At 42.2% G+C, this 12,551-nt stretch overlaps 1 protein-coding gene across 1 annotated transcript in view; it reads left to right on the top strand.

Moving 5' to 3' along the window:
• Nucleotides 1-12,339, top strand: part of LOC121853243 (metabotropic glutamate receptor 2-like) — a gene marked incomplete at its 3' end in the record, with an annotated part of 19,834 nt that extends 7,495 nt beyond the window's left edge. Inside the window, 1 exon segment of the mRNA XM_042347256.1 lies at nucleotides 11,429-12,339. Within this exon segment, the coding sequence (XP_042203190.1) occupies nucleotides 11,847-12,339 (493 nt within the window).
• Between the last annotated feature and the right edge of the window lie 212 nt (nucleotides 12,340-12,551).

Raw genomic sequence — 12,551 nt, 5'->3', positions numbered from 1 at the left:
TGTGTGGAGGGGATGAGTGAAGAGAAGGGGACTTCACTAAGAGACTAGACTGAATTACTAGGATTTAAAGTCTTTCTCGTCAGACCTTCTCCACCTTTCCTCTTCTTCTTCTTCCTCCTCCTCCTCCTCCTCCACCTCCACCTCCGCCTCCTTCTTTAACGCCCTCTCCTCCTCCCTCCTCCTCCTCCTCTTCCATCTACCTCCTCCTCCTATTCCTCCTCTTCTTCCTCCTTCTGTCGTGTTGTCATCGTTAGGTTCGGTTATGTCAGGTCAGGTCAGGTTAGGTTAGGTTAATGCTGGTTGCGTCTGGCCTTAAAAGATTGTAGTACTGCGTCACTTTGCTGCAGACTGGCCAACACATTATCCCTTCCCTCCTACCTCTCACCCCCTCCTACCTCCTATCTCCCCACCCCTCTCTCTCTCCCTCCTTCTATATCTTCCTCCCCTCCATCCCTCCTCCTCCCTCCCTCTCCTCTCTCGTCCCCCCCCTCCTTCTACCTCCTACCTCTCCCTCCCTCCTTCCCCCTCTCCTACCTCCCCTCCCATCCCCCTCTCTCCCTACCTCCCCCCTCCTCCTCCCTCGCCTTCTGCAGTAGTAGTACAGATCTGGAGACCGTCTGTGGGTCGTAGTACTGATAACGTTATCTAAGGAACGGTCGTTTAAGCAAGGTTTCTTCAGAGTGGTTTCATTGGGGCGTTTTCTTGGGAGTTTTTATCTTAGACGATTTGAGTAGGTTGATAGGTGAAATATACTGCTTGACAGGACGAGAAATTTGCTTGACAGGACGAGAAATATATTGCTTGACAGGACGAAAAAATATGCATGACAGGACGAGAAATATATTGCTTGACAGGACGAGAAATATATTGCTTGACAGGACGAGAAATACGCATGACAGGACGAGAAATATATTACTTGACAGACGAGAAATATATTGCTTGCTTGACAGGACGAAATATAACAGGACGAAAAAATATGCATGACAGAAGAAATATACTGAAATATACCAAATGTGAAGCAAAAATAAATAAATTACCACACAATCTAAAAAAAAAAATAGTTTAATCAACTAAAGAAATACGATAAAAAAATAATTCAAAAACTAATTTACCTAAATAACTAGATTGAAACATACTATAAAAACCTAATTTATCTAAAGAACCACATTGAAATATACTAGATGTGAGTTGGAAAGAAATATATGAGTATTTTTCAAGAAGAAGTGACACCCAGTTGCAGTTTTCTTATGATATATTTGGGTTATAATTTACCTGGCCGCCGCTAATCACAGGTGTGTTGGAGGTTCTGGCTATGACAGGGTACTTTACTTACCTGCCTACTTAACCTACCTACCTACCTGCCTGCTTACCTGCCTACCATCGTACTTTGAGGGGTTAAATCATCGTACTCAAAGGGTTAAATCATCGTACTCAAAGGGTTAAATCATCGTACTCAAATGGTTAAATCATCATACTCAAAGGGTTAAATCATCGTACTCAAAGGGTTAAATCATCGTACTCAAAGGGTTAAATCATCGTACTCAAAGGGTTAAATCATCGTACTCAAAGGGTTAAATCATCGTACTAACAGGGTTAAATCATCGTACTCAAAGGGTTAAATCATCGTACTCTGGGGGTTAAGGTCCATTAACCAGGCGTGTGTCTTAACCCGTGAATCAGTATAGTGTTAACGCTTATAATGGCTACCGCTAAATTGTCTATTTATTACAAATTCGGCGAATAAGCATATGACCTTACTTCCCCTTAGCGTCTGGGGAGGGGGGGGGGTGAAGGGGGAAGAGGAGGAAGGAGGGGAGAGGGAAGGAGGATGGGGTAGAGAGAAGGAGGAAGAAGGAAAAGAAAGGGGTAAGGGAGAAGTGGAAGGGTAGAGGAAAATAGAAGAAGAGAAAGGGGGAAGAAGAGAGTAGGAAAGGGGAACGCAAGGAGAAGGAAGAAAGGGGGGAAGAGAGATGATAATTTAACCCCCTCCATCGATCCACAACACAATGACGAAAACACCATCAATTTTGTCCTCCATTTTACATCCAACAATTCCGTCTGTTTTTATGCCACACGTCTACCCACAACACAACAACTTTTAGGCTATTTTACGAGCCTCTATTTAGCCAAACTATCGGCAACATTCTCCCGATTTCACATGATATCGGGAGAATTACACATAACGTGACGTGATCCCTGTGAAAATCGATGTAATTCTCATGGTGGAAACTTATTATTGTGGTGGGTGTAGGAGAGAGGGGGGACCTGATTCATGTGAATATTGTTAGGTGAGTTTATAGACGTCATGTGGGTGATTTATTCAAGGGGACCTGGAACTGGAGGAGAGATCAGTTAAATACACATACAAACACACACACATACATACACCCACAGACACATACAGGTCTTATAAGTGACCTTCTCATATAAATCTTAAGTCGTACTCATAGTTAGAACCTCTGGCTTGAGTGAGGAGTTTCATTACTGTGAGGTATTCTAACGTACTTGGTCCATTACAGTAAGTAAGACCAACATTACTTACCAGCCTAGGGACACTCTTTAAAGTCTGAATCTTCTTTCCCCATTAAACTGTCCCTAATATACGACTAGTTTTTGTGTTTAGGTCTTTTTGATGCTTGTCACCTGCTGGGAATTTCTTGTTGGGTAATGGAGACTTGGTTTAAGATGATTTTGTGGCCTTGGTTTTGGTTTATTCAGTGGAGTTTGTCACCTCCGTCTTGTCTTTGATATATTCAGTGGAACCTGTCACCCCCGTCTTGTCTTTGATATATTCAGTGGAACCTGTCACCCCCGTCTTGTCTTTGATATATTCAGTGGAACCTGTCACCCCGTCTTTGTCTTTGATATATTCAGTGGAACCTGTCACCCCGTCTTGTCTTTGATATATTCAGTGGAACCTGTCACCCCGTCTTGTCTCGGTATATTCAATTGGAACCTGTCACCCCCGTCTTGTCTTTGATATATTCAATTAAGGAACTGTCACCTCCGACTTGTCTTTGATATATTCAGTGGAACCTGTCACCCCCCGTCTCTTGTCTACGAGCATATTCAGTGGAACCTGTCACCCCAAATCTTGTCTCCCGGTATATTCAGTGGAACCTATACCCCGTCTTGTCTTTGACCATTATTCAGTGGAACCTGTCACCCCCCGTCTTGTCTTTGATATACTAAGTGGAACCTGTCACCCCCGTCTTGTCTTTGATATATTCAGTGGAACCTGTCACCTCAAATCTTGTCTTTGATATATTCAGTGGAACTACTGTCACCCCGTCTTGTCTCCGGCCCCTTATTCAGTGGAACCTGTCACCCCGTCTTGTCTCCAGTATATTCAATTGGAGACCTGCTCACCCCATCTTGTCTTTGATATATTCAATTGAACCTGTCACCCCGTCTTGTCTTTGATATATTCAGTGGAACCCTATCACCCCAAATCTTGTCTTTGATATATTCAGGTGGAACCTGTCACCCCCGTCTTGTCTTTGATATATTCAGAGGAACCTGTCACCTCCGTCTTGTCTTTGATATATTCAGTGGAACCTGTCACCCCCGTCTTGTCTTTGATATATTCAGTGGAACCTGTCACCTCCGTCTTGTCTTTGATATATTCAGTGGAACCTGTCACCCCCGTCTTGTCTTTGATATATTCAGTGGAACCTGTCACCCCCGTCTTGTCTTTGATATATTCAGAGGAACCTGTCACCTCCGTCTTGTCTTTGATATATTCAGTGGAACCTGTCACCCCCGTCTTGTCTTTGATATATTCAGTGGAACCTGTCACCTCCGTCTTGTCTTTGATATATTCAGTGGAACCTGTCACCCCCGTCTTGTCTTTGATATATTCAGTGGAACCTGTCACCCCCGTCTTGTCTTTGATATATTCAGAGGAACCTGTCACCCCGTCTTGTCTTTGATATATTCAGTGGAACCTGTCACCCCCGTCTTGTCTTTGATATATTCAGTGGAACCTGTCACCCCGTCTTGTCTTTGATATATTCAGTGGAACCTGTCACCCCCGTCTTGTCTTTGATATATTCAGTGGAACCTGTCACCCCGTCTTGTCTTTGATATATTCAGTGGAACCTGTCACCCCCGTCTTGTCTTTGATATATTCAGTGGAACCTGTCACCCCCGTCTTGTCTTTGATATATTCAGAGGAACCTGTCACCCCCGTCTTGTCTCTGGGATATTCAGAGGATCTTGTCACCTCTGTTCTTGAGCTATCGTGAATCCAGTTGTTTTTTACTCTGGTATTTTCATTGATGTCTCCTTCCTTCCTTCCTTCCTTCCTTCACACCATCCCTTCCTTCCTTCCTTCCGTCACTCACTAGATAGATGAATCTCTCAGGGAATTTCCTATAATAAAAATGTCACCGTGGCAATTCCCCCCTCCCTCCCTCCTCCTCCACCCTCCCCCCTCCCTCCCCCTCCCCCCTCCCTAGCAGCTATCAGTGCTTGAGGGAGCTAAGTTCACCTCCTTTTAGTCTTTAAGATAAACATAAACTCTTAAACAACTTTATTAATGTGGTGTTTTGTTGTCTTATTGGTGGTATGTTTATATTTTGTCTCCATTTAAGGATAATAGAGTTTTATTGTCTTCTGTGTGTGTGTGTGTGTGTGTGTGTGTGTGTGTGTGTGTGTGTGTGTGTGTGTGTGTGTGTGTGTGTGTGTGTGTGTGTGTGTGTGTGTGTGTGTGTGTGTGTGTGTGTGTGTGTGTGTGTGTGTGTGTGTGTGTGTGTGTGTGTGTGTGTGTGTGTGTGTGTGTGTGTGTGTGTGTGTGTGTGTGTGTGTGTGTGTGTGTGTGTGTGTGTGTGTGTGTGTGTGAGTGTGTGTGTGTGTGTGTGTGTGTGTGTGTGAGTGTGTGTGTGTGTCTGTTTTTGTGTCTGTTTTTTTGTGTCTCTGTGTCTGTCTGTGTCTTTCTGTGTATGTTGGTGTACAGAGTGGTCCTCCTCCTCCTCCTCCTCCTCCTCCTCCTCCTCCCTATCACTCTTCTTTCTCTCCCTCCTACTTTTCTCCTTACTCTTCCTCCTCTCCTCCTCCACCTCCTCCTCCTGCTTATCTATCTTCTTTCCCTCTTCCTCTTCCCTTCCCCTTCCCCTTCCTTCCCCTTCCTCTTCCTCCTCAGCTGTCAGGTTTCTCCTTTTTCCCTCACCTTTGATGGATCCCTCTCTCAGGGAACTATGGAGTAAAATTTACTTCTCTCTCTCTCTCTCTCTCTCTCTCTCTCTCTCTCTCTCTCTCTCTCTCTCTCTCTCTCTTCTATCTCCTTGTCTCCTCTATTTATCTCTCTCCTTGCTTCCATTTCTTATCCTTCCTCTCTCTTTCTCTCTCTCTCTCCTTCGTTTATCCCTTCGTCCTCTTCCCTTTTGGTGTTCTGTGTGTGTGTGTGTGTGTGTGTGTGTGTGTGTGTGTGTGTGTGTGTGTGTGTGTGTGTGTGTGTCTTAAGTTTCTTAAATGTTTCATCTTCTTAATTAGTGTATGTATATTAGTGCCTGCCCCCATCCCCCCATCCCCCCCATCCCCCACCCCCTCCTTCCCTTCCCTTCTTCATGGGAAGGGGGAGGGAAAGGGGGTAGGAGGGGAGGAGATATTTTTCCATTTTCCCTTTACTAACATAATTAACTAATGACTATTTAATTTAACTCATAATTTAGATAAAACTATGATTAAATATTAACATCTTTGAGAATATGTCAAGAAAAATCGTAGATATTATTTATATATTTTTTTCCCAGGTAAATTTCTCTTGAGTTACACAGGTGTTTTCTTGAAATCAAAGGTAATATTATCTTTCTGAGCGTATCTTGTTTGCTTGCCTGTTTGCTTGATTGCTTGCTTGCTTTTTTGCTTGCTTACTTGTTTGCTTGCTTGCTTGCTTGTTTGCTTGATTGCTTGTTTGCTTGCTTACTTGCTTACTTGCTTACTTGCTTGCTTGCTTGTTTGCTTGATTGCTTGTTTGCTTGCTTGTTTCTTTGCTTGCTTGTTTGTTTGCTTGCTTGCTTGCTTCCAGGGAGTAGTTTCTCTTTTAATGATGTCTCAAGGAACACTTTTTCTCAACATAGCCGAGGAGTTTGCTTACTTTATATCTCTGAAAGTCTTACCCCAGTCCAGGTTTTAATCACACAAACAATGACTCAATCAACAATCAATAACGTGCATAATGACACAAACAATAACTCACACAAACAATAACAATAACACAAACAATGACTCAATCAGCAATCAATAACTCACACACAATGACACTCAATATCTCACAACAATCACACAAGCAATAACACAATCAATAGCTCACACAATCAATAACACAATCAATAACTCACACAATCAATAACACAAACAACAATAGATTGACAACTACATCGTTAACCCTTAGTGATTTAGTACCATGTGGTGTGATAAATAAGGGTTAATTTTTTGAGACGTGATTTTTTTTTTTTTTTTGCGCTGTGGAAAGACCCAATTTTTTCATAACAATTAATTAGGTGAGAATAATTGGAGGCTTGTAACTAAAACATACATACATACATACATACATACATACATACATACATACATACATACACCAGACCAATTGATATATCATACACGTCATTTCATACTGGAAATTCAATAGTGAGACAGCTTCATACATCATGCAGCTTCATACAACATGTAGCTTCATATATCTTTAAGCTTCATGCATCTTTAAGCTTCATACAACATGCAGCTTCATATATCACGCAGCTTCATAAATCTTGCACCTTCATACAACATACAGCTTCATATACATTAAAGATTCCTACATAATTAAGCTTCATACATCATTTATCGTTAAGCTTCATACATCATTTATCGTTAAGCTTCATACATCACTAAGTTCCGTACATCATTAAGCTTCATACATCACACAGCTTCATACATCATTAAGCTTCACACATCACACACAGTTTCATACATCACACAGCTTCATACATCACACAGCTTCATACATCACACAGCTTTATACATCACACAGCTTCATACATCACACAGCTTCATACATCACACAGCTTCATACATCACACAGCTTCATACATCACAGCTTCATACATCACACAGCTTCACATCACACAGCTTCATACAGCTTCATACATCACACAGCTTCATACATCACACAGCTTCATACATCACAGCTTCATACATCACATACATCACACAGCTTCATACATCACACAGCTTCATACATCACACAGCTTCATACATCACACAGCTTCATACATCACACAGCTTCATACATTATCTCCAGCTTTATATTTCGCCTAGCAATGTAGCAACTCTCTGCAACCCCGAATACAAATACAATGCAATTTCCATACATTATGCAACGCCTTGTTTTATGCAATCATGCGTCATGCAAATTGCAACTTTTTCTTTTTTTTTTCTCCAGTGTTCTCTCCCCATCAATAGTGCCCTTGTATTTCTATCATGCAAGGTCAACCAGAGGCATTGTTGTTACTCCTGTGATTAAAATTGTTTCTTTCGTTAATCTGTAGTTTTTCGGTAATTTCTACGTTTGTTGTTGTTCGTTAAAAATGTGGATTTCATTCGTTATATGTGTAGTTTTTCGTTAATTTCTACGTTTCGTGTGGTTAGATGAATATGTGGATTTCATTCGTTAATCGTGTAGTTTTTCGTTAATTTCTACGTTTCGTGTGGTTAGATAAATATGTGGATTTCATTCGTTAATCGTGTAGTATTTCGTTAATTTTTGCGTTTCTTGTTGTTCGTTAAGTATGTGGATTTCACTCGTTAATTTCTACGTTTGTTATGGTTCGTTAAGTATGTGGAAGCGGTGGATAATATAATGTTGGCTTCTACAGTCAGTTTTAGTTACAGGCTGAGTGAGTGAGTGAGTGAGTGTGTGTGTGTGTCGGGAGGGTGAGTCTTACAGCAATAATGTATTCCGTTTTAGTTACAGTTTTGAGTCATCTTGATACAGAATCTCGCAGCAGAAAAAACAACGCCAATAAGAGCCTGACTTTTCATACAGCTCACAATGAATTCCTTAAGGGATATACGCCAGACGATCGTTCGCCAACAGTGGTGAAACTTGTACGATGAGAGCATTGCTATACAGTGCGTTACTGGAGGGCACCGTTAGTAGTGCCCAGGGGAAATGAGTGCAAGTGCAGTGCCTCGTGACAATGCCACTCACAGACAACAATGACTCAAATAGTGGCACCTTATTGGTCTGCTGAGGCCCTGAGGCACTGAGGCATTGAGGTATTGAGGCATTGAAGCACTGAAGCACTGAGGCAATGAAGCACTGAGGCAATGAAGCACTGAGGCACTGAAGCACTGAGGCAATGAAGCACTGAGGCAATGAAGCACTGAAGCATTGAGGCACTGAAGCACTGAAGCACTGAAGCACTGAGGCACTGAAGCAATGAAGCAATGAAGCACTCACTCTGGGAATGTACCAACACCAAATTCTTCCTCACCATACAATTCTAGTATACACCTACCCCCCCCCCCTGTATACCTGTATATTGTATGTATTTTCCATCAGTATATAACTACACCAGACGCCATTCCTATACATGAGAAAGACACACCCCCCTACCCCCACCCCAACAACCAATAAACAACTCGTATTGATCTAGGAAAGTTGTTAGGCTTTGATCTGGTAGTTAGAATGTAATGCACCAATCAGAACACAGAACATTACATAGGACTGACTGTAACCAATCAAATCGTCGATATATGTGAATTTTTACCCATAATTCCCTTAGCCTCATCAGGACCATAAAAATATAAATATACTCCGTCATGTAAGGGAAGTGAATTAGATCCTTTATGCCTCTGAAGTTTCTCCTGTTAGTGTGGTAAGTACAGATTAGGTTAGGTTAGGTTAGGTTAGGTTAGGTTTGGTTAGGTTAGGTTAGGTTAGGTTAGGTTAGGTTAGGTTTGGTTAGGTTAGGTAAGGTTAGGTTAGGTTAGGTTAGGTTAGGTTAGGTTTGGTTAGGTTAGGTTAGGTTAGGTTAGTTAGGTTGGGTTGGGAGGTTAGGTTGGTTAGGTTAGGTAAGGTTAGGTTAGGTTAGGTTAGGTTAGGTTAGGTTTGGTTAGGTTAGGTTAGGTTAGGTTAGGTTAGGTTAGGGCTTAGGTTAGGTTGGGTTGGTTTGGTTAGGTTAGGTTAGGTGGTTAGGTTTAGGTTTAGGGTTAGGTAGTTAGGTTAGGTTTGGTTAGGTTTGGTTAGGTTAGGTTTGGTTAGGTTAGGTTAGGTTAGGTAAGGTTAGGTTAGGTTAGGTTAGGTTAGGTTAATGTGGTGTTGTCTTTACTGTTGTTTGAAGTTAGTGTAAATGTTAGTAAATATTATCTAAGTTGAGATTGAATGATGCGTCAGTTTTAGATACAGACAGACTGACAGATAGATAGAGACAGAGAGAGAGAGACAGAGACAGAGAGAAAGACAGACAGAGAGACAGACAGACAGAGAGAGATACAAACAGATAGAGAGAGAGAGAGAAAGAGAGATAGAGCTACAACTATTCAATTAAATATATTGGTTACTGTTCAAAGGTTCATCAGATTGTATGTAACGTGAGATATAAATGGCTGACAATGGTTGTTAGGGTACAAGGTTAACTACGTTTGTCGATTAATATAAACGATGTGTTCCCTATGACGACACACACACAGACATACGGCTCCGTAATTGAGTGGTTGTGTGAAGCTAACCTAACCTAACCTAACCTAACCTAACCTAACCTAACCCTTGTAATTGTAGATCATTCGGATTAGGGCACGTTAGAACTGGGGCCCGTTAGAAATGGGGCCCGTTAGAATTGGGGCCCGTTAGAACTGGGGCCCTGTTAGAACTGGGGCCCTGTTAGAACTGGGGCCCGTTAGAACTGGGGCCCGTTAGAACTGGGGCCCGTTAGAACTGGGGCCCATTAGAACTGGGGCCCATTAGAACTGGGGCCCGTTACAACTGGGGCCCGTTAGAACTGGGGCCCGTTAGAACTGGGGCCCGTTAGAACTGGGGCCCGTTAGAATTATGACCCACCTGCCAAGCTAACCTCCCACACAAATATACATCAGATATCTACGTTCATACATTCAAATCTATGTACGTTTATACCTACTCACACGTGTGCGTACTTATGTCAGGTCAATCACGTAACGCAATAAGACATAGTGACTCTCTGTGTGACCCTAGGAAGAAAGATCTTATATAAATAGATAAGATGAACAGATTTCCTCGATGGCAGACACCAGAGTAAAACAAATTGAAGATTGATATATTAATCTTTCTCTTCCTTCTTTCTTCCTTTCTTCCTTCTTCTTCCTTCTTCTTCTTCTTTTTTCGTCCTTCCTTATTCTTGTTGTTGTTGCTCTTCTTCTTCTTCTTCCTCTTTCTCTTCCTCCTCCTTCCCCTCCTCCTCCTCTTCCTTCATCCTCCTCCTTCCCCTCCTCCTCCTCTTCCTCCTTAACTCTCATGTCAACACACTTCATATCACACTTCAGAGAGGCGTTGAGACTTGAGGTGCTATTTCAATCCTATGTGCCACTGACCTTTGACCTACATACCCATGACCTTTGACCTACATACCCATGACCTCCCCCCCACCCCCTCACACAGATGGCACTGGCACCCTCACTACCCTCAACACTATATAGGTGGGAGAATATAGCTGTGTTGGTTTAAGTGTTTTATATTAAATGTTTAGGAGGTTTTATAATAATGGTTTAAAATTATATTAGATTGGATATTTTTATTTTTTTTTTGAAGGGAATCGTATATGATTTTTGGTATTTTGTTTTTGTTATTTAAGGAAAATAAATCTTGTAAATTTATGTGAGGAAAAACAAAAATGGCTGATATGTTTCTCTCGTGTAGTGTTGTAAGAAAGCTGATTCCCCCCCTCTCTCTCCCCTCCCTTCCCCCTCCCCTTCCCACCCCCCTTTCTTCTTCCCCTCTCCCCTTCCTCCCCAAACACCAAAACCCATTATCTTCACTATACCTGTTTGATAATTTTCCTGGAATATTAACACGATACAGGTGTTGGAAGGTGGAGGAGGGAGAGAGAGGGGGGGGAAGGTGGAGGAGGGGGAGGAGGGAGGTGGTAGGGAAGGGGGAGTTTATATGGTTCCTGGTATTACAGCGTGTTATAAATGGTACTCGGGATACACCTTACTGGGACTAATTACAGGTGTAGGGGGGGGTGGGTGTGTCTATTGTGAGAAGGTGTTTTAGTTCGACACCTTAGTTGGTATATGCTCATAGGATAAAGGGAATTCTAAAAGAGTATCTGTCTGTCTGTCTGTCTGCTTGTCTCTCTCTCTCTCTCTCTCTCTCTCTCTCTCTCTCTCTCTCTCTCTCTCTCTCTCTCTCTCTCCCCTTATTCGCTAAAATATAATCATTAATCATATATTTTCTCTGTTTCAGTAAGGACAAGAGCTTCCCACAACATGATCAGTCAACGTCCAGTCAAATGTAAGACAAACTTCACCTTACAAGTACCCAACGAGATGCCAAGACTCTAGAGATGTTGTTTATGATTTTATAAGAAAGTGAAAATAAGCATAAATAACCTTAGTGATTATTTGTGGAAGTGACACGTAAATAAAAAAAAAATTGAGTGGGAAATTATGTTGTGTAGCAGTGGTCGATTTAGTCAAGGAGATGTCAACAAGTGTAGTGATAGTGTACAGTTGAAAGAGTGAAAAAAAATAGTGATGTAATAATATCCTGTGGAAGTGATTAGTGACGTGAGATAATGATGAGGGAATGAACAATGTGACCGAGGTAGAGGGAAGGTGAGGGTGAAAGTAGCGTGACCTTAGACGGTGGTGAACCTCTTAACATGCGACCTAGGCAGTTACCCCTCCCTCTTCTCTCTCTCGTTCTCCTGTTGGGGCTCCTCCTCGATATCTCTACGCCCTCCCTGTCATTTCACACTCCTGATCTCGAGTATGACCTAAGGACTTTGCTATACGAGAGTCGATACGTGCCCAGGAGGGACTTACCCGGGTACATCTCACGGACTAAACGGCTCACACATAAACAAAGTCAAACAGTGGGACTTAACTTTACATGGCCAGCGAGGAAGTTAGTGGCGACACAGGGTAAAATTTTGCTCGGTGGCCTCATGATGGTGCACGAACGCCATAATGATATAGTGTGTGGCCCCATTATGCCCCAGGGAGGTGTACAGGCGCTGGAGGCCATGTTATACACCTTGGATTTCATTAATGACCAAGAAGACTTCATCCCAGGTGTAAAGCTTGGGGCTCACATTCTCGACGATTGCGACAAGGACACCTACGGATTGGAACAGGCTGTAGATTTTATAAAAGGTAAGTCCTGGTGTCCTTCTCTTACAAAGTTTCTTTATAATTTGAGCAACAAATCGAAAGTTTTAAGAGTTTCTGACCATAAGTTTTCTTCTTCTTAAATTACCACCAAGAAGATTTTAGTCAGTTCTCGTTAGTTTCAAATTGACTTGCCCCGCGTGGAACCAAAATTGACATGCCAAAGTTTATGAGCCATACACACACACACACACACA

Source organism: Homarus americanus, unplaced genomic scaffold (assembly GCF_018991925.1).
Source record: "Homarus americanus isolate GMGI-L3 unplaced genomic scaffold, GMGI_Hamer_2.0 scaffold18203, whole genome shotgun sequence".
Lineage (NCBI taxonomy): Eukaryota > Metazoa > Arthropoda > Malacostraca > Decapoda > Nephropidae > Homarus > Homarus americanus.
This window is presented reverse-complemented; position numbering and strand designations above follow the sequence as displayed.